The sequence below is a fragment of the Hemitrygon akajei genome, chromosome 11 (assembly GCF_048418815.1).
Source record: "Hemitrygon akajei chromosome 11, sHemAka1.3, whole genome shotgun sequence".
Lineage (NCBI taxonomy): Eukaryota > Metazoa > Chordata > Chondrichthyes > Myliobatiformes > Dasyatidae > Hemitrygon > Hemitrygon akajei.
The window spans coordinates 161,514,906-161,538,130 of NC_133134.1; the positions used below are offsets into that span (position 1 = coordinate 161,514,906).

At 44.5% G+C, this 23,225-nt stretch overlaps 1 protein-coding gene across 1 annotated transcript; it reads left to right on the forward strand.

Moving 5' to 3' along the window:
* The first annotated feature begins 1,613 nt into the window (after positions 1-1,613).
* LOC140736196 (interleukin-17A-like) lies at positions 1,614-23,225 on the forward strand. Its single transcript, XM_073062100.1, has 3 exons — positions 1,614-1,816; positions 14,403-14,626; positions 19,890-23,225. The coding sequence occupies exons 1-3, from the start codon at positions 1,805-1,807 to the stop codon at positions 20,128-20,130; spliced, it is 477 nt and encodes a 158-aa protein (XP_072918201.1). The 5' UTR covers positions 1,614-1,804; the 3' UTR covers positions 20,131-23,225.

Consider the following 23,225-nt stretch of genomic DNA (forward strand, 5'->3'; position numbering starts at 1 on the left):
GGTAGCGTAGCAGTTAACATAATGCTTTACAGTGCCAACAGTAAGTTGGGGTTTGGTTCCTTTCCAGTCCTGAAGAAGGGTCTGGGCCCAAAATGGCGACTGTTTATTCCTCTTCATAGATGCTGCCTAACCTGTTGAGTTGCTCCAGCATTTTGTGTGCGTTACTCTGGATTTCCTGCATCTGCACAGTATCTGGTGATTATCTGAGAAGCTCTGCGGATGGAGCAGTGCAGTATCTGCGCGCACGCGTGCGCGTGTGTGTGTGTGTGTGTGTGTGTGTGTGTGTGTGTGTGTGTGTGTGTGTGTGTGTGTGTGTGTGTGTGTGTGTGTGTGTGTGTGTGTGGTGTGTTGTGGTGCAGGGGTGGGTGGGGGGGGACTGGAATTATCAAAGATTCCTGTGGACACGAGCTAGACTTCCTGATGCAGGGCTTCAACCTGAAACATCAGCAGTACCTTTAATACCTACGGATCTTTCTCCACACACTGATTCCTTCAGAGTCCTGATGAAGGTGTGGACGGTTCATTTCCCTCCACGGATGCTGCCTGACCTGCCGAGTTCCTCCAGCATTGTGTTTGTGTTGCAGCAGGATTGTCTGTCACTCAATGCATTAGGAACAGCTTCTTCCCCTACGCCACCAGATGTCTGAATGGACAAAGACCCCATGGACACTAGGTCTGAAGAAGGGCCTCTGCCTGAAAGGTGCACTGTTTATTCCTCTCCATAGATGCTGCCTGACCTGCTGAGTTCATCCAGCATCTTGTGTGTGCTGCTTAATATTTTTGCACTCTTTTTGTACTACAGTACTTACTTAATTTAAAAAATATATTTCTTATTGTTATTTATAGTTCCTTTATTACGTATTGCAATGTACTGCTTCAGCAAAACAAATATTACCATATATACCAATGATACTTAAACCTGATTCTGATTATGAATCTTCCTTTGTACTAAGAATAGGATAGATAAATATTTAATAAATATTCTCTTGGTGGCTGGTAAAAAGACTCTTACTAGGATATGGTTATCACAGGAGAGCCCAACTTGAAATACATGGATGGAAATTACAATGGACATTTACAAAATGGAGAAGATAACAGCATCTGTTAATCATAAGCTGAAACAATTTGACTCATACTGAGAAAAATGGTTTAACTACATAATCCCTCATAGGCCTGATTTTATTCTCACAAATCAATGAATCTGTTGTAAAAAAAAATCACTCCCTACTTGTACATAGTTCTTTCCTTTTGCTTGTTTTTTCTTTCCACTCTTTTCTATAAGTGTATACCGCAGATAAATACTTTGTGGAGATTTGTGATATATATGATTATATGATGTATATGTACAATGTCTGAAATACATCTTATGGAAATGTTTGATGAACTTCAATTTAAAAAAATTACAAAAAAAAAACACAAGAATTTCTATAAAAGAGGTAATTCTTTCACGTGTGAGATGTATTCCTGAACCTATTGAACCCAAATACTTTATAATCTTGTATTCTACTCAATGTCCAGGTAAAGGGAATTTCTGAGGCTGCCGTCACTGCCATATAAGGTAGAGAGGGGGCACGGTCACAATCTAATCTCTACTCCGCCCTTTCACTCCCTGGCCAGGGTTGACGCGGTTTGAAACGACGCAGAGCGCTGAACGATCGGGGGTTTCCGGCATCGAAACCACAAGGAGCGCCTAAATAAAAGCTCCCCGGAGCGGGAGGCAGTTCTTACAGCCAGAGAGCAGAGACAAGTCTGCCGTCAAAAGACCACACAGGGTGAAAATCGAGTCGGAGGGAAGTCTGCAACAATGACCTTAAAGGTAATGATCTGCGAGGGATTGCCCAGGGACCGGAGCTCCCGTTCCTCAGCAAGTTGTATTGACTTTTGAAAGACAACTTTTTTAATACAAGTGCTGCAGACGGGCGCTGTTAATCCCGGGGCCTTCACTGTGTTGTTCGTTATTAAAACGAGGAACGCACACAAAATGCTGTAGGGATTTAGCCCGCCAGGCAGCATCTATTTGTACAGAGTACTGCACAATCCCGCTGGAGGGTCTCGGCCCAAAACATCGACTCTTCTCTCTTCCATAGATGCTGCCTGGCGGGCTGAGTTGTGTGTGTTGCTCGGATTTCCAGCATCTGCAGATTTTCTCTTTTTAGTTATTATAACGATGCATCTTTTCACTGTTTCCAGTCAGTAATGGGTCGAAACCCAGTTTTGTTCCCGAACCTATTCTCTCTTTCTCCAAATAATGCCATGATTGTTTCTTCATCTAACTTCAGCTCTTATAGAGGGGCTCAGGGTATACTGGGGAGTTCTTATCTGTCCACATGAAGTAATTTCACAAGTTCAAAGGTTTATTTTCTGTAACTGGAGTTGAATGAATCAGTGTGATACAGTATATGGTGACATATGTACTTTGGTAAGACGTTTACCTTGAACTAATGGTCTGAGATACTGCTTGGCAAACTGTGAGACTTCATTCAGTGCAACTGTATACTGTGAGAGTTGTACTAAAGCCCAGGTGATCCAGAGGAGAGAACGGGTTATACCAACCAGTATTTTCGGCTGTAACGTCCAATACTATTGTTGCATCAGATGCTGTGAAGGGTTTATTCCAAGGATTTCAAGTTCAGTTGTATTGTCATTCAACCATACACATGTTTACATCTAAATGAAACAGTGTTCCGCTAGGACCAAGGTGTAAAACACAGTGCATATAGACACACAGCATATACAGTTACAATCCAGCGCACACAGTCAGAAAGTAATATTAGCACGTCTTTGAGTGGCATAGTCTGTAGAGTGATGGTATCCTAGAACCACGTTTCTGTGGGGATAAGCACAGAACAATTCCTCATCTCACTCAGTTTCAGTTGCAGACAAATGTAATCCAGTTTCTTTTCCAAGGAGTGAACACTGGAGAGCAGTATTAACTTTGGGTGGTATCTTTCCGTACCCTTCTGAGGATGATTTACTGTCTGATGAAGGGCATTGGCCCAAAACGTTGATTGTTTATTCCTCTCCATAGATGCTGCCTGACCTGCTGAGTTCCTCCAGCATTTTGTGTGTGTTGCTCCTGATCTCCAGCATCTGCAGAATCTGTTGTGTTTGTTATTTATTTCCATTAATTATCCATCAGTTTCACTCGCCCTTCTCCTACATCTCACCCACTCTTATAGCTTTTGCATCTTTCACCCCAGCAGCGTTTCTTTAATGGTGGACCCGGTGAAGGTCAACTCACATCTCCTTCTCCAGCTTTTTGTGCAGCTTTGCTCCAGATTCCCAGTGTCTGCTGTCTCTCTTGTTTATTCCTACTGCATTTGGATTATTGTGAGCAGTTTCCAGTCCCTCATCTAAGAGAAGATGTCCTGGTATTGCCGAGGGTCCAGAGGAAGTTCGTGAGAATGATTTCAGAAATGAAAGGGGTAACATATGAGCATTTGATGGCTTTGGTTCTGTACTTGCTGGAGTTTAGAAGAATGAGGAGGGATCTCATTGAAACTTATTGAACATTGAAAAATCTGGATTAGTGAATATGGAGAGGATGTTTCCTATATTGAGGACATCTAGTACCAGAGGGCATGGCCTTCAAATTGAGGGAAGTGACTTTAGGACAAAGATAGGAAAATTTTCTTTATCCAGAGAGTGGGGAATCTATGGAATTCTTTGCCACAGACAGCTGTATAGACTAAGTCATTGGCTCTGTTGAAGGTGGAGGTTAATAGGTTCTTGATTAAATCAGGCCGTCAAAGGTCACAGGGAAAATACAGGAGAATGGGGTTGAGAGGGATAATAAATCAGCCATGATAGAATGGTGTATCAGACTCAATGGGTTGAATAGCCTAATTCTGCTCCTAGGTCTTTTGGTATAAGCCAGTTCCGTTCTTGGAAAAAGTCTCTGACTATCCAATTGATCTATGCTTTTTGGCATCTTTTATGCCTCCATCGTCACCTTTTCTCCAAAAAGAAAAGCTCTTGGTCACTTGGACTTCCTTCATAAGGCATGCTCTCTAGTCCAGACAGCATCCTGGTAAACCTCCTCTGAACCCACTCTGAAGCTTCTACATCCTTCCAACAATGAGGCCGCCAGATCTGAACACAATGCTCCAAGTGTGGTCTAACCAGGCTTTTATAGAGCTGCAACATTAACTCACCGCTCTTGAATTAAACCCCCTTGACTAATGAAGGCCGGTACATCATACGCCTTCTTAACCGCCCTAACAACTTGTGCGACGACTTTGAGGGGATTTAGCCACAATGACTGCACTGAACATGATGCAAAATTAAACTAAATCCCTTCTGCCTGGATGTGATGGAACATCCCTGCATTCCCTGTATCTCTCTAACAGCCTTGTGAATGCCTCTATGGTGTCTGGTTCCAGTGCTGCCTCCTGGCAGCACATTCCAGGCACGCTCGACTCTCTGTGCAAACCTGAACTTGCCCTGTACATCCCATTTATACTTTCTCCCCCTGTCGAGTAGCCCTTTCTCCTCTGTTTAACTCTCTCCCCCACCCCCTTCACATTTAACGTCTAGCTCCCGTTGCAAGAAGATGTGGCTGATAGCATCTACTAAGGGGAATAAACAGTTTTGTCATGAAATGTCAATTCTTTACTCCTTTCTATAGATGCTGCTTGGCCTGCTGGCTTCCTCCAGTGTTTGTTTGTGTGTGTGCGTGCGCGCTATGGCCTGTGGTAACAGTACACAGTGGCACTGAACGGCTGCTGCATTGTCGGAGGTATCATAAGAACATAAGAGATAGGAGCAGGAGTAGGCCAATCGGCCCCTCAAGCCTGCTCTGCCATTCAACAAGATCATGGCTGATCCAATCATCCTTCAGATCAGTCTTGGAAAGTACATACACTTGTCCAGGCAAAGATTCCAGAGAGGTTCCACTCTGATGACTGCCTGATTGGTCCGCTCATAATGTTTGTGGGATCTTGCCTCTGGAGAAACTCAGTGGGTCAGGCAACACTGTGGGGAAGGAAAGGAATTGTCAATGTTTCAGATTGCAAGCCTGCATCAGGACTGAGAGTGGAGCGTGGAGTGGCAAGGCAGCCAGTGTGGTGTAGGGGAGATTTTTATTTTTTTTATTATTTGTGACTCCATTTTTCTCTCTCTCTCTCTCTCTCTCTCTCTCTTCATTGTCTCCACTTTCTCAGTCTGAATGCAGGGTTTCAGCCGGAAACATTGTGAGCCCCTCCCCCACAGTTGTACACCTCCTTTAGACTTGCCCCTGCCTTGGTAACCTTCTCTCCTTTGTACCTCTCTCTCTCTCTCTCTCTCTCTCCTCACGCTTGTCATGTTAATATTGTAGATCAACAATTTGTTGGAGTTCGCCCAGCAGATTGTTGATACATTGAGTTAACTGAGCTACAGTGCTGTTCCCCGTGCCTTAAGAAGGACATGTTAGCATGAGTCAGGGGTGGGGGGGGCAGAGCGGAATTACAACTGTATGCCAGAGTTGAGTTATTGAAGGCAATCTAACCTGTGATTGTTTACTTTGGACAAAGATGACTGAGGGAGATTTAACTGGGGTGTAACCTGAGCAGGTTGAATGAAAGAGATCTATTTCCCTTTAGAGAAAGGACAGAGAATGGATTAAAATGAATCGATAGGAGGACTGAGAGAAGCTGAGAAACAGAAGTACATTCAATGTTGATCACTCGATTTGAATGTGATGCCCTCCTGAGAGGTAGTTTCATTGGTAGGTGTAGAGGCTGACCTGGCTTCCACGTACCCAGGATGATGGGGTAGATTCCCTGAACGGAGAACGTCTGTGCGTGACCTTGTTTAACCTGGGAAGGTTAATGTACGGGCAGCCAGCACACAGTCCTTGACAGATTGGGGTCAGGGCCCAGTGGCATGGAATGCAAGATGGCTGCTGCAGCCTTCCTCCTCCACTGCCGTTGTGAAGTGTCATCATCTTCTGGTTTACGATGACGTTGGTGAATCTCGGGGACTTCTGGTTGGTGGTCAATGAACAAGGGGAACAACTAAGTACTTTATTAATCACTCTTTCGATCATTGCAAGCAATAGCCTGTAACTTCCCTTTGGACTTGGAGGTAACCTGATGTTTGGACGATGACTTAAGGCTGATTTATACTTGAGTGTCGCATCGACGCTGTAGGTACCGTGTACCCTACGCCGTAGGGCGACGCGCACCTCCCCAAAAAAAGTAACTGGCGCATCGCAGCGACGCAGACTGCAACAACTGTGATTGGTCCACGTGGTAGCATCTCATTTCCTCCAACACATTCCCGGTTGCTTCTTCTCCGCCATGTCTGTACACTGATGCGAAATAGATGAACCAAATCGTCAAATCTACCTGCCAACATGCGAAAATGTTTGGAATGCATTTCCTCGTCCATGTCGCTCACAAAGAAACTCAACACGGTGGTGTAGAAACCCCACCGCCAACTAGCGTTTTGACGCACACCAACGCATGCTCGCTACGGCATAGAGCGACACAGAAATGATAATCAGGGCTACGGCGTAGCCCGTACGCACAACTATAAATCAGCCTTTAGTTGTGAGCCAGGTTGAAAACTCAGGGTGTCAGGGCCTGAGGCAAGGATGGGCCAGTTCAGCTTGCTGCTCCACAAGGTTTAGTCTGCTCTGCGCTGAACTAATGGTCTGTGGACGTTCTCTCTTTGTGGACTTCAGCTCAGAATGATGTTTGATTGAGTTTATTGTTTGCATGATTTGTTTTTTTTCTCTCTGCACATTTGATGGGTTTTTTTTTAATGGGTTCTTTTGGGTTTCTTTCTTTGGTGGCTGTCTGTAAGGAGACAAATCTCAATGCTGCATAAGGTATACATACTTGGATAATAAATGTACCTTGAACTTTTGCTAGTTCCATTGGTTTGATCACTCTTTGTGGAACCTCCTGCCTTGACCTTACCTCTATGGGTGACTGTACTAAGAGTTAAGCTCCAGATGGTAATGCTCTTAGGATCTCAGGAACACACAAGCCTCTCCAGCACAACAAGATGACGATCTTCGGAGAAGATTCATTGAGTAGCCACTGACTGTAAATGTGCTGGAGGAAGAATTACTCATCACATCTCAAAAGTACCTTGTGAACATTTGAGGAACAGGCAAGTGACCACAAACGGGAAAGGAAGAAACACGAGTTTCTGCAGATGCTGGAAATCTAGAACAACGAATACAAAATTCTGGAGGAACCCAGTGGCACATCAATGGAGAGGAATAAACAGTTGACATTTCAGGCCGAGACCCTTCATCAGGTCTGGAAAGTGAGGGGGTGGAAGGAGAAGGAGCACAGACTGGCAGGTAAACATGAGGAAATCTGCAGATGCTGGAAATTCAAGCAACACACACAAAATGTTGGTGGAACGCAGCAGGCCAGGCAGCATCTATAGGGAGAAGCACTGTCGATGTTTCGGGCCGAGACCCTTTGTCAGGACTAACTGAAAGGAAAGATAGTAAGAGATTTAATCTGCCTGGCCTGCTGCGTTCCACCAGCATTTTGTGTGTGTTGCACAAACTGGCAGGTGATAGGTGAGACTAGATGAGGGTAGATGGGGAGAAGGGAGAGGGTGAAATGAAAAGCTGGAAGGATAGGTGGAAGAGGTAAAGGGTTGAAAATAGGCAGAGTGTAAAAGGGTTAAGTTTAATCCATTTTAAGCTGGTGTAGACACAATGGGTAGAGATACCTGTGGATAACGTGATTGATAATACTTTGCAATATTCTACAATGGACCTTAATGTACACTAAAAGTGCTTACAATAGTTAGACCACTTCCATATTTTAAGCATGTGCAGATAGGATGTGGAGGAAAAGGTGACGTACCACCTGGAGCTGAAGTAACTGTTTTCAGAACTTGGAGAGGAATTTCCCTGAGTTTCCTTTGCTTCCCTCTGCGTCACACTATTAGCTGACATTGGGAGTTTTAAAACGTAGAACAGCACAGTACAGGTCCTTCAGCCCATGATCTTTAACCTACTCCAAGATCACTCCAACCCTTCCCTCCATCTTCCTTTCATCCATATGCTTATCTAAGAGTCTTTTAAAAGTCCCTAATGTACCTGCCCCACCAGCAGGCTTGGTGGTTTTGAGCTGCAACCCTATCAGATGGGTGTAACGAATGAGTTAATTAATTTTGGGTCATTTTTTGGGAAAGTAGGAAGTTTTTCAGGTAACCAGTTCACCAGTGAAGGAGTAAAAACAGAGGGCTATGTGAGAGGGAAGAGTTAGATTGATCTTGGACTGGGTTAAAACGTCAGTACAAGATTGTGGGCCAATGTGCCTGTACAGTTCCATGTTTTATTTTCTGTGACCTATCTGTCTCAATTCAGCTTGCCAGTGTTTTATCTAGTACAGAACAATATTCAGAATCAGATGTATTATCACTGGCACATGTCAGGAATTTTTTTTTTGCTGCAGCAATTCATTACAATACTTACAAAATAACTATAGGTTTTATTAAGATGTATTTAAAAATAAATAAATAGTGCAAAAACAACAAAATAGTGAGGTTGGGTTTGTGGACTGTTCAGAACCTGGGGTTGTCCTTAAAACGTTGAGTTTGCACCTTCAGGCTCCTGCACCACCTCCCTGATGGGAGTGAAGAGAAGAGGGAGGGCATGTCTCGGATAGTGCGGGTCCTTAATGATGGATGCCACCTTCTAGAGGAACCACCTTTTGAAGATGTCCTCAGTGGTGGGGAGGCTTTGTCTCCGTTCCAGCTCCATGGATCTGTGTGACTGGGAACGTTTCCACAAGCACTTTCAGTATGTTAGCTCAAAAAGCCGCTGGTGTAATTTCAGCTGCTTCCGATAACTTCCTCAAAAACAAAGGGGCTGTTTTAAGCGAAGTCATACTTATTCATGTTTATTTAGATGACGACGACCAGCTGCATTTGGTGGAACTACTTATTAGCTTTCTGATAGCTGGGTGGAGATGCGTCTCTACCAAAGGTGGTGCAAGATGCTGCATTTGGTGGAGCTATTTATTAGCACTACAGTTAATGATTTTAAACGTTACTTAAGCCTATTTTAACACGTCTGATTGATCTTAAATCATTGCTTCACAGAAGATAGATACTTTATTGATACCAAAGGAAATTGCAGTGTCAGAGTAGCATTACAAGTGCACAGATATATACATTAGACAAGAAGTAGAAAGAAAAAAATAAATGACCTCAAGCAGCCTAACAGGAGGAGGTCATCACCTCCCCTGCTATAGGTTGACTCATTATAGAGCCTAATGGCTGAGAGTAAGAATCACTTCATTAGTGCTCTTTGGAAAGTGCATTTGTCTTGGTCTATTACTAAAAATTCAGCCAAGTTGGCATGCAGAGGGTGAGAAACATTGTCCAGAATTGCCAGGATTTTCTGTAGGGTTCTCTATTCTACCACAGCCTCCCGTGTGTCCAGTTTGACTCCAATAACAGAGCCAGCCTTTCACATCAGTTTATTGAGCCTGTTGGCATCACCCGTGTTGACGCCATTGCCCCAGCACACCACCACATGGAAGATTGTACTGACAACAACAGACTGGTAGAACATGTGAAGGAGAGGCCTGCACACTCCAAAGGACCTCAGTCTCCTCAGGAAGTAGAGTCGACTCTGGCCCTATTCCCGAAAAGGAATGAGCTGTGCTTCAAGACATCTGGAATCATTTGTTTCGCTCCTGTTACAGACTGGGAGGAACTGGAACCAGTTGCTCCTCCAACGTTCCCAGACACACTGGGGTCCCAGTTGCAATGTGGCTTTTCGCTGCACAGTTGGCAGGTTGTGAGTTCGAATCCCACCGGAGTAACGAGCAATCTGCTGGAGGAGCTCTGTGAGAGGAAGGAACGCACGGGGGAAGGGGGGGAGACAATTACAAAGTTCAAATTAGTGTGTGTGTGTGTGTGTGTGTGTGTGTCAATCTTGAGATTCCTCTTATTGCAGACAGCCACAAAACAAAGAAACATCATAGAACTCATTGAAAGAAACCTCCCTGCAGAATAAGACCATCAGATGTGTGTGTGGGGAGGGGAATAAAAGAACAACTTGGGCAAAAAGTGAACAATAATACAGAAACATTAAACATTCAAAATAGATTTATTGTCAAAATACAAATATGTTACATTTACTACCCTGAGATTCATTTTCCTGTGGTATACTCAATAAATCCATAGTAGAATAATAACCATAATAGGATCAATGAAAGACTGCACCAATTGGGTGTTCAACCAGTGTGCAAAAGACAACAAACTTTGCAAATATGAAAAGCAAGAAGAAATAATAATAAGCAATAAATATTGAGAACATGAGATTAATAGTCCTTGAAAGTCACTCCATAGGTTGTGGGAACAGTTCTGTAATGAGGCAAATGAAGTTGAGTGAGGTTATCCCCATTGGTTCAAAAGCCTAATGGTTGAGGGGTAGTAACCGTACCTGAACATGGTGTGACTTTCGAGGCTTCTGTATCATCTTTGTGAAGGCGTCAGCGAGAAGAGAGCATGGCCTGGGTGGTGGGGGTCCCTGATGGATGCTGGCTTTCCTCTGACAACACTCTGCGCAGATGTGCTCAATAGTAGGAAGGGCTTAACCTGTGATGGACTGACCTGTATCCACTACTTTCGGTAGGATTTTCTGTTCAAGGGCATTGCCAATTCCATACCAGGTAGTGAAGCAGTCAGTCAATATACTCTTCACTACGTGTCTATAGATAGTCAGAGCTTTAGCGTCATCATGTGATGTGGGTGATCACGGTCTTTCCGTGACCGTGATTGTTCTTGGCAAATTTTCTACAGAAGTGGTTTGCTATTGTCTTCTGGGCAGTGTCTTTACAAGACGGGTGACCCCAGCCATTATCAATACTCTTCAGAGATTGTCTGCCTGGTGTCAGTGGTCACATAACCAGGACTTGTGATCTGCACCGGCTGCTCATACGACCATCCACCACCTGCTCCCATGACTTCACGTCACCCAGATTGGGGGTGGCGGGGGCTAAGCAGGCGCTACCCCTTGCCCAACAGTGACCTGCCGGCTAGTGGAGGGAAGGAGCGCCTTAACCCTCCTTTGGTAGGGACGTATCTCCACCCCACCACCCATCCTCTGTTCTTTCTGCAACCACCAGGGTTTCTTCTGGATCCTCTCCTCTGGTTTTCTCCCTGCTGCTGAGGACCTGTGAGCTGGCAGATTGTCCACTGCATATTGCGAGCTGTGGGATCTGGGGCTGGGGGCGGAACTTGATGAGAAAATATAGAGAATGAAATGAGATGTAGAATTGGTATAATCAGGTGCTTGAATGCCTCGTGGACTTGTTGGGTTCAGTGACTCTGACTCCGAGCATGAACAAGTTTTGTAGGGCAAATTTTTCTCCCAGGGTGGAAATGGCTAATGTGGGGGCAACAGCAGGTCAGGCAGCATCTGTGGGGAGGAAGAATTGTCGACATTTTGGGCTGAGAACCTTCATCAGGACTGTAAAGGAAGGGAGAAGAAGCTAGCATAAGGTGGGAGGGGGGGAGGCTGGATTGAAAAGCTGTAAAGTTTCTAGTCCTAATGAAGGTTCTTGGCCCAAAAACATCAACTGTTAATTCCTCTCCATAGATGACCTGCTGTTCCTCCGGCATTTTGTGTGTTTCTCCAGATTTCCAGCTTCAGCAAAGTCTGTGTTTTAATGAGTGTATAATTTTAAGGGGATTGAAGATAAGCAAAGGGGGTGTCACTACACAGGAAGTGGTGACTGTGTGGAATGCCTTGTCGGGGTAGTGGTAGATACAGATAAAATAGGGGCATTTAAGAAACTCTTAGATGGGCACATGGATGATAGAAAAATGGAGGGCTATGTACAAGGGAGTAGGTTAAAAAGTTGGCACAACATCATGGGCTTGAGGGTCTGTAATGTGCTGTTATGTTCTGTATTTAAGACTTGCCACAGGTGGCTGTGGAGGCCGGGTCCCTGGGTGTATGATTAGCCAGGGTGTGAAATGTTGCGGGGGCTGAGAAGGGAAATGGATCAACCATGATGAAATGGCAGATCAGATTCTTATGGGCTTATGATCTTGTGGTTAACTGCATCATTTTGAGCTCAAAGGCAACCTCCAGTGTGTCTGAGGAATGTTTGCGAAGCTCCAGTCATCGCAAAGCAAAATCTTAAGTCATGGAGCTCTGAATTCTGGCCCTTCGCCCCATCTGGGTCCTGTTGATAAAGACTGTAGGTCACTCTGACCTACACGCAGTTCCTGACCTAGACTGTGTGCTCGGTGTCATTTCAGTCTGAACCATCTGAGTACAGGTATGGCGTATTTTTAAAATGCGTATTCCCTAGGGCCAGGTGAACCTTAATTACTTCTACTTTGTTGAAGGAGAGTTGGGAATAGCAGTGCACCCTGTATTTGCAATCTCCTGGGCGTTCCAGCATGTAACAGAGGGTACAAGTTCACACCTGCATTCTCAAACATTCTGTCACGGAAGGAATTAATTTTAAACGCCACCTTACAATGCTGAATAGCCCAAGGCATTTCACAAATACAAACGTTTGTACATACTGTACGTTATTTGTGTGTGATTGTAGTGTGATGGAAGAAAGCAGGCTCACACATGCCTTGCGTCTGTTTCGGTGATGGTCGCTGGGAGGTACCTGTTGGGAAGGTCATCAAGGTCTCGTCATCAGATGATTTCATTGTTCAAAAGTTCAATGTAAAATGTACTTTCAGAAGTTCATTTTATTATCAAGTACATATGCAGAATACAACTCTGACGTTTGTCTTCTCCAGACAGCCATAAAATACAGAAAAAAAACATCGAAGTAGTTGAAAGGCAGCAACAACACCCTACCCCGCGCAGAAAGAAACTCTCAACCCCAAACCTTCCCTTGCACAAAAACTAACAGATCACCCATATCTCCAGCCTGCCAATTGGCAACAAGAAAGAATGGACGAAAAAAGCATAAAACTGACAGAGGCCAAGTCCACGAAACTCTGAATTTCGATAATATTTCTAAGAGCATCGGGACCCCGTGGCCTCTCTGAGGGCAGTGACACGAACTGTATGCAACCCAGAGATTCTTTTTCTTGCAGGCAGTCATGGTAAATATAAGAAACAGAATGAAAGACCACACCCAACAGGAGGGACAACCACCAATGTGTTTTAAAAAAAAAACCTGTGCAAACACAAAAATAAAGAAAAAAAAGATATAAATAGGCTCCTCAGTATCATAGTGGTTAGCATGATGCTATTGCAGCTCAGGGCATCTTCAGAGTATGGAGTACAGTCTGGCTGTCCCCTGTATGGAGTCACTGTACGCCTTCCTTGTAGAATAGGTTTTCTCTGGTTCCCTCCGACAGTCCAACGATGTACAGGGTAGGTTAATTTGTCATTGTAAATAGTCTCGTGATTAAGTTAGGGTTAAATTTGAGATTGTTGGGGGTTGCTAGGCAGCACAGCTTGGAGAGCTGGAATGACCTACTCCATGCTGTATCTCGATAAATAAATAAAAATTAATATTGAGAACATGAGATGGATTGTGAGTCCAGTTCAGTGGTGGGGGCGAGTGAAGTTGTCCCCTCCACCTCAAATATTGGAGATGGGGCCTGATCATTTTTCCTGGGGTTTGGATTCTGTTAGAACAGCACCGAGGAATAGGCAGGTGAAAAGGAGTGAAAAGTTGGGATGGGAATTTGGGGGGCAGGGTGGTGGCAGGCAGGGAGGGAGTTCCTTCACTGGAAGGAGAAATCTTTATCCATGCCATCTGGTTGGAGGTAGCTAGACATGATTCAAGATGTTGCTGCTGCACCCTGAGGGAAGCCTCATCTTCCCACAATAAGATAAAGATCACAACTTTTATAAAATGTAATGCATATCAATACATAGCACAGTCGTATGACCATAAAGTGATGCTCGGCACAGGAGTGTCTGTATAGAAAGGTGACTCTGAAAGGAAGTAATATTGATAACTGAAACTGCACCGTACCTGCAATATTTCTACTTTATATAGGGTGTATATTTATCATATCATTCCTGCTTTTACTATATGTTAGTGTTATTTGGTATGATCTGGTAGGTTATTTTTTGGGTCTGGAAACACTCAAAAATTTCTCCCATATAAATTAATGGTAATTGCTTCTTCTCTTTACGACATCTCGGTTTACAAACGGTTTCATCGGAACGGTCTACCTTTGGATTGCGCGCGTGTGCGTGTGTGTGTACGCACACACGTTGTATGTACTGTGTTTTGCACCTTGTTTCATTTGGTAATATACACGTGTATAGCTGAATGACAACTTGAACTTGAGAACAGTAATGTTGCTCAAGTGAAAATTTCTTTTAACCAGCTTAACAGAGATAAAGACCTGTTGGTTAGAATTTCCAGAGAAAGGTTGATGAGAAGGTTCTCTTAAGGTCTTTTGGAACTCAGTCGTAACCAGGAATTCTCTTTAAGTTTCTGCAGGTGGAATGGCTTGTGTGCCTCGTGTTGCTGTCAGTGGCCGTCCCATCCATTATAGCCCGGCATTCATGTGTTGAACCCGGTGAGAAACATCTGTTGAAAAAGCTGAAACATTGGGGGTCCAACGCGCTGCAGTTCATTCCTGGCAAAGAATTCAATGCCTCCCACAGTCTTACCTTCAGGATTGGAGAACAGAGTACTTCCCCTTGGTCATACAGGTAATTACAGGGTATTTTGGACTTGCTCACTGGTAGACAATAGTCTTAACCTACACTAGGTGTCACTTTATTGGGTATACTTGTATACTTTGTTTATGCAAATATCTGATCAGCCAATCATGTAGCAGCTCAAAGCATAAAAGCATGCAGACATGGACAAGAGGTTCAGTTGTTATTCAGACCAAACATCAGAGTGGGAAATAAATGTTATCCAAGTGATTTTTGACCTTTGCGTGATTGCTGGTGCCAGGTGAGGTGGTTTCAGAAATTGCTGGTCTCCTGGGATTTTCGCACACAACCGTCTCTAGAGTTACAGAGAATGGTGTGAAAATCAAAAAGAACTTCCAGTGAGCAGCCGTTCTGTATGATTCATGCTGACAGAAAGGCAACAGTAACTCAAATAACCACACATTACAGAAGTTATGTGTGGAAGAGCATCTCTGAATGTACAACATGTTGAACCTTGAAATGAATGGGTTCCAGCAGCAGAGGACCAGGAACATGTACTCAGTGTGCACTTTATTAGGTACAGGAAGCATTGCTGGTGGAATTTCAGGAAAAACTTAATTAATAGAAGGACCATGAGCAGCTGAGAAACACATTTAACAAGTAGTGCTGGTGTGGAAATCACTGGCTGAAAGTATGTTGGAGGCAGAAATCCTTACACACCTCAAAAGTAACCTTGAAAGTATTTGAGGAACAAGCAATTAACCACAAACAGGAAAGGGATAAACACATGGGATTCTGCACGTGCTGGAAATCTAGAGCAAAACACTCAAAATTCTGGGGGAAGGTCGGCAGGAAGGGCAACATCCGTGGAGAGGAATAAACAGTCAACATTTCAGTTTCGAGACCCTTCATCAGGGCTAGAAAGGAAGGAGGAAGAAGCCAGAATATGAGGGGAGGTGAAGAAGTACAAGCTGGCAGGTGATAGGTGAGATCTGGTGAGGGGGAAGGTGGATGGAGAAGTGGAAGGTGATAGGTAGAAAAGTTAAAGCTCTGAGGAAGGAAGTGGACTATGGAAGAAGAGGAAGGTCACCAGAGGGAGATGATAGGCAAGTGAGGGGAAGAGAATGGGAGAGGGGTAATCAGACAAGAAAGGGAAAAAGAGAGAAGGGGGTGGGGAAGAAATTAATGGAAGTTGGAGTGATCAATGTTCGTGGCAGTAGGCTGTGAGGGTTCCCAGATGGAATATGAGGTGTTTTTCCTTCAAAGTGAGAGAGGCTTCTTTGTGGCAGTAGAGGTGGCCATGGAATGGGAAGTAGAATTAAAATGTATGGTCACCAGGGAATCCCATCTTTTGTGGACGGAGCTAAATGGTCCCCCAATCTATGTTGGGTCTCACTAATGTAAAGAAAGCTGCACTGGGCACCCAATTACAGTCACCTGCTCTGTCCTGAATAAAACGTGTGGATTTGCTGCAGGTGTATTTCGGGTATACCCCCAGTAACCGTGGTTATCTACTCTGAGGTGTCTTCTAGGTCACTATCCAGAGATTCCTGCTAATCTTATGATGGATTAAAAGAGGGTGTAGAAGAAATTTAGCAAGCAGATACCAGGAGTAAGAAGCTTTGACTAGAGAGACCAACTAAAAATAAGGAGGACGCTGGACTGAAGTGATCATTCACTATCTATACTGGTCCACTCCTTGAGTGTGTAAACTTGTGATTCTCATCCTGAGGAAAAAGGGAAGAGTTAGGAGCATTCTTTATTCAATTTTTGCTCTAGCAAATGTGAAACCAAGGAATCCTTGTCCAGAAACACAGGCAAAAGGGTAAACTGAACTTGTTTTCATAAGGGAAATTGCTAAATACTGTATATAAAACCAGACATTAGTAAAGAAAAAAGGAGAGAGGGGACTGATCTCAACTAAGATGAGGAGAGACAAGCGACTAGAATCAGGAGCAACTAACAATCTGCTGAGGAAGTCAGGGATCATCGAGCATAGAACAGCACAGGCCTTTCGGCCCACAATGTTGTGCTGACCTTTTAACCTACTCCAAGATTAATCTAACCCTCCCCTCCCACATCGCCTTCCACTTCTCTTGCATCCATGTCCCTTAATTATCCCTAATGTATCTGACTCTCTGTGGGGGGTGGGGGGGGAAATATCTAACTCTAACATCCCTGTATACTTTCCTCCAATCCCCTTAAAATTATTCTTCCTCATATTAGCCACTTCTGTCCTCGCAGAAAGTCACTGGCTGTCCACTTTATCAATGCCTCTTGTCATCTTGTACACCTCTATCAAGTCACCTCTCATCCTCCTTCACACCAACGAGAAAAGCACTAGCTTGCTCAACCTATCGCCATAGACATGCTCTAATCCAGGTAGCATTCTGGTAAGTCTCCTCTGCATCCTCTCTAAAGGTCCTTCCTATAATGAGGGTTCCCTTCACCCCCAATCTTTTTCTGGTGCCTTCCCCTTCCCTTTCCAGCACAGTGGAGGGTCTCAGCCCAAAACGTTGACTCTTTATTCTCCTCCATAGACGCTGCTTGATCTGCTGAGTTCCCTCCAGCATTTTGTGTGTTGCTCTGTATTTTTACCATCTGCAGAATCTCATGTGTCTTTGGAGAGTATCCCATCAGCCTGGTGTAGAAACCACCAATGCCCAGGAAGGGGAAGGTCTGCAGAAAGTGAGGATACAGCCCAGTCCATCACAAGGAAAGCCCTCCCCACACTGAGTGCATTTACAAAGAGTGCTGCCGCAAGAAAGCAGCATCTACCGTCAGGGCCCCCCACCGTCCAGGCCTTGCTCTTCTCACTGCTTCCATCGGGCAGGAGGTGCAGTAACCTCGGGACCTGCACCGCCAGGTTCAGGAGCAGTTATTGCCCTAAGCAATCAGGCTCCTGAACCAGCGTGGATGACTTCAATCACCACAACTCCAAACTAATTCCACAACCTACAGGTTCACTTCCAAGGACTTTTTACAGCTGACGTTCTCAGTGTTCTATTTTTTGGTATTTCCACTTTGTTGTCTTTGCACGTTGGTTGTTTTCTGGTCTTCGTTCAAGTGTAGCTTTTCATAAATTCTATTGCACTTCTTTATTTCCTGTAAGTGCCTGCGAGAAAATGAATCTCAAGGTCATACGTGGTGACATGTATGTAATTTGATAATAAATTTAGTTTGAACTTTAATTGGCTTGAATGTCTAGGCGAGTGGAATTAAGGGGAATGGTGTAGGGTAGAGCGAAGTTGGTTAGGGTGTGTTGTTTCTGAGTTGTAACTCTCCATTGCTCTGTGGCTATTCGGTGATCATGGTCGTTCCTCCCCAACTCCATTGTGGGAAGTATCTTCAGCAGGAGGAACCTCAGCGCTTGGAGAGAGTGGTTAAGCACCTCTTCTGGGACAGCTGGAGGTGGGGGAGGGATGGCATGCTGGTGATGTGGCGCCTGAATGGTTGCTAACACTCCATTGCGGGGAGTGTGCCAGAACTTGTCAGTAAAGTGGTATTTAGCGGTTTGGTTTGTTTCCAGAAAGAGCAAGTTCATAAACATCTCGCCCATCAGGTTGGTCAGGAGTTTCTGCTGTTGCAGCATTTATTCTTAAAACAAAAAGTGAACGCCATGAAGTGTGTCCTGCAGCAGGAGATGTGCACCAACATTAAGTCTGCATGAACAATGGCCCTCAGTAGCTATTAACGGGACCTGGGCTGTTTGCATGGGGTTGGCGTGTCCTCCCTGTGACTGTGTGGCGTGTCCTCCCTGTGACTGTGTGGCGTGTCCTCCCTGTGACTGTGTGGGGTGTCCTCCCTGTGACTGTGTAGGGTTATTCCACTTTACTCACACATCCCCAATGTTCCAATAGTTGAGTGTGCTGCCAGAACTTGAGGGTTTGAGTTACCAGAAGAGGTTGGTAGGACTGTATTCCTTGAGCTTGGGAGGTTGAGGGCTGATTTTATAGTGGTGTATAGGGGCACCAGGTAGATGTCGTGGTTAGTGTGATGCTCAGGTTATCAGGAGTGCTGAGTTCAACTCTGGCACTCTCTGTAAGAAAGCTTGTCCTCGTCTGCTTGGCGTTTTCCTCTGGGTGCTCCAGTTTGCTCCTGTGGTCCAAAGACAAGCTGGTCAGTAGGTTAATTGATCCTGTGATTAGGCTAGTGTTAAAATGGTGGGTCGCTGGGTGGCACAGTTCAGTGGGCTGGAAGGAGATGCTCAGTGCTGTATCTCTAAATAAAAGTAAATGAAATCATAAGGGCCTGGATAGGATGAATGTACAAACACAAGAGATTCTGCAGATGCTGGAAATCCAGAGCAACACATCCAGAGCACTGGAGGAACTCAGCAGGTCTGGCAGCATCTACGAAAATGAATAAACAGTCTATTTTTCAGAAATATTGACTGTTTATTCCCCTCCATAGGGACTGCCTGATTTGTTGAGTTCCTCCAGCATTTTGTGTGTATTGCCATTAGGAAATGCATGCCATCTTTTTTCCCAGTGAAATAGAATCAAAAACTAAAGGTTTCAGGTGGGGGTGGGACCTGCCTGGCAGCTTCACGCAGAGGGTGAACGAGCTGCCAGAGGAAGTTGTAGAGGCAGGTACAATTACAACATTTAAGAGGAGTTTGGATAAGTACATGGACAGGAAAATTGTAGAGGGATTTGAGCAAATGAGACTAGTGTTTGTATTTTATAATTATTTATTTAGAGTTACATTGTGGAATAGGCCCTTCCAGTTCTCTGAGCCGCGCTGCCCAGCGACCCACCTATTTAACCCTAGTCTAATCACAGGACAATTTGCAATGACCAATTAACCTACTGACCAGTACATCTTTGGACTGTGGGAGGAAACCAGAGCACCTGGTGGAAACCCACACATTCCATGGGGAGGACGTACAAACTCCTTACAGAGGACACTGGAATTGAACTCCTAACACCAATGCTCCCGAACTGTAATAGTGTCGCTCTAACCCCCGACACTATCGAGGTCCATGACGTCATCCAGACAGACCGTTTCATCATATCAGTGCATTGAGGTAGTAGAAGGGAAAAGCAATAATGAAATACAGAGTAGAGTATTACAGTGGCAGAGAAAGAGCAGTGAAGACAGACGATAAAGTGCAAGGCCATAATGAGGTAGATTTTGAAGTCAGGAGTCCCATCTTATCGTACTAGGATATAACAGTGGGGTAGAAAGTGTCCTTGAGTCTGGTGGCACGTATTTTCAGGATTTTGTATTTTCTTCTTGATACATTTGGAGGGGAACACATGAACCAAAAGTGGTAGCAGTTTCATCTTGAGCTATTTTGCTTTTCTAACAGAATTAATGAAGACAGTGCACGTTACCCAAGGAAGCTGATGGAAGCGTACTGTCTGCACAAGGGCTGCATCGGAGCCGACGGGAATATCAATAACAGCATATCGAGCGTGCCGTATCACACGTCCATCATAGTGCTGAGAAGGATGTCAAAGTGCAAACACAAGACCTACATCTACAAAATAGCTGTGGAAAAGATCGCATTGTTCTGCAACTGTGTGATGCGCACAGGGCACAAGTCTTAGTGGAACATCTAAGATCCCAGTAGAAAGAATGTAGCCCTTTTTTTTAAGGTTCATGGAAAACCATTTCTGTAGGCCAGTGATTTAAAAAAAAATGTGAAATATTTTGCTTTGTAAAGCCCCACTTTGCTTATCCGACCCTCAGTGTCAGAATGGTGAATTGAAAATGGAACTGTCGCCCTCCCCCACCCACCTTACCAAGACATATTAACATTTCATCGGCCCCACATTCGACAAGGCTGAAGATTTTATCCTGCTCTTTTTTTTTTTTGCAAAATTGCAGAGAGCTTTGTGCCCGGAATAGACTGGTGGGCTAGTTCCCATTAAGAACTTGCTGATTACTGTAGGCCTTCCTTTGGGAGCCTGAAGTCTTTGCTGTCCCACTGTGTTTTCCTCAAAGATTTGGGGCCATAAGTCAGAGCAGAATTGGGCTAGTCTGCCCCACAATTCTATCATGGCTGATTATATCATCTCTCAACCCCATTCTCCTACCTTCTTTGTGTAACCTTTGATGCCCTGATAAATCCAAGAACCTATCAACCTCTGCTGCAACTACACCCAATGACTTGCCTCCACAGATTTGCCACCCTGTTTCCCCGAAGCTCAGACCGTTCATCACTGAGCATCTTCTACCCAATCTTTATTCATGTTGAGAATGCAGTGACCAGAGGAAAATGCGTAAGGTCCATGTGACCTCAAGTTCAACAAAATTTGGCAGTAGGGAGCTCCTACACTATAACGATCATGAAGAACTTTTTCACCATTTCCTTCACCAGCTGGCCAGTTACTGAATGGGGATCATATTAAAACCCCCTTTCACAGCAGTAGTGGGCGTAGCATCAACAACTTCCATTCATATTGTGCCTTGCACCAAACACAAGGTAATTAGGGCAGGTGAGGAAGCACTTGGATGAGAGAAGGCAAGAGAGATGTGGGGAGGGAAATCAAAAGGATTGAGAGAAGGGAGACACACACACACACACACACACACACACACACACACACACACACACACACACACACACACACACACACACACACACACACACACACACACACACACACAGTCTGTGGAAAGGGATAAAGAGTCGATGTTTTGGGCCAAAACTCTTCATCGGGTCTGAGAAGAGACTTGGCTACCAGTGGTAATATAATCATGTTCAGGCACACACAAGAAGCAAGAGGTAGAGATGCTCAAACTTGGAAGGCTCCAGGGCCGAGACAAGTTGGCCAGGTCTTTTTTTTTATTAAAAGAGTGTCCTTTCAATTGGAGTGGCAATGGAAATCCAGCCAAGCGCTAGGAGTTTTGTGTTAGATCTGAGTTTGTGTTATAGGCTAAGCAACCTCCCTCGAAATGTGATTTACAAGGACAGCCAAGGCTGGAAGCAATTACCAATGATGGAAAAACTAGGCTGGCCTTCTTTTACTTTGGAAGAGAGGAGGCTAATGTGACAATTGAGATGTAAAAGGGACATTGATGGATGGAAAGCACCTGTTTTTGGAGTAAACTCCAGGGAGTGGGGAAGGACTTAATGCAATTGACAATGGATTATAGAGGAGTTGAAGTAAACTAGCTTCACTCAGTGAGTGGTGGTGATTAGGAGCTCACTGCCTGAGAGGGTGGTGGGGGCAATGGTAGTAAGAACCATGTACTGGACCTACGGGGACTATGGACCAAATTCTGGGATTAGGCAGGGTAGTGTTTCCTAACCAGGGTGAACACACTATACTCCCTGTATTAAACGTTTTTGTTGATTTAAGATGGAGATTGCACGGGGTTGGGTTGGATTCCAATGGCTGTGGGAGTATGCAAGGGACAAAGTTCCCATATTGGTGAGCACCTCTGCAAATCATTGCAGGGTGAGCCTGTTGGTGGGCAATCACAGACTCCTCTCTCCTGATGCCTTGATAATTCCCTGTGCCCAAAACAAGCCAACTTCTAATCAGCCTTTGGAAAGGGTACAAATATGGCATGGCCTTTGGTGGAACTTGTGATCCAGCCAGTTCTTTGCATTTTCTTGAATTGCTGTCTGGTGGCTCCTTAATTGCCTGAATGAGGAAAGAACTTTGACCTTACTGCTGCAAACTAGACTGGAGCTCTACGAGAGACGCAAATACTCAAAAGGGCAGAGAGCTGCGATTTTCTTCTCCCCCCACTCCCTAAATATTTGACATCAAGAGCTATTTGATGCAGGTGCAGACTTGTGGTTTTTCAAACATGTGACTGCTCATTAGTAAGATCAGGCCTAGTTCTTCAAAGTTAGGAAGTTTGCTTCCATTAGGTTGAACTACCAATGAACTGACATAACTTAAAGGTTAATGCCCAGGTTTAAGTGTTCATGATGGTTCTGGCAGTAAACTCATAGGGAATCCCCCACAGAAATTTGGAACTGATTCCAACGCAGCCCATCCAGAGTGAAACCAGTCAGGTGATCCAGTCAAATGCCCCTAACAAATCCGCCTAACTTTTACTCCCCATGAAAGTTAACTGAGAGAAGGATCAAGTGGTTGCAAAGTCAACGACCCACCGTGTCAGGAAGGAATTTCACCAGGCGTGTTAGGTTAAAATTAGCACCTGGCTCCGCCCCACATCCAAGATTTATAACCATAGCTGTCACTACCATGCGGAAGTAAAATCACTTCAGGAACATCTGCTCCAATCTCTTGAAGGTGTAATTAAAATTCCACTGAATGCTCGATGTAGTTGTTTTCCACATTTCCACACACGGAACCAAATACACTCATCCTCTGCTATGTGGGTGAAGGGTTATGTCTTTTTTTTATATTTTTGGTTGTTCCTTTGACTGAATATTAACTCTGGTTGTCTCTGCAATCAACGAACAAGTGAGCCAAGATTGTGACAAAGAAATAATTGGTCTAATATTTCCTGGTGTATACTGTTTAAAGCATTTCTTGCAGCCTGCGTTTAGACCGTCATCTGTCCAGAATGTCATTGGAGGATTTAAGAACGCTGCCTAGAACTAATGTCTGTACAACATTCTCTGCCGTCCATATGGCGCATATTTTCAGTAATGCTTTCAAATGACATGTTGTGATATGAAATCTGTCACTATTATAATAATAAACCATGAAATGGC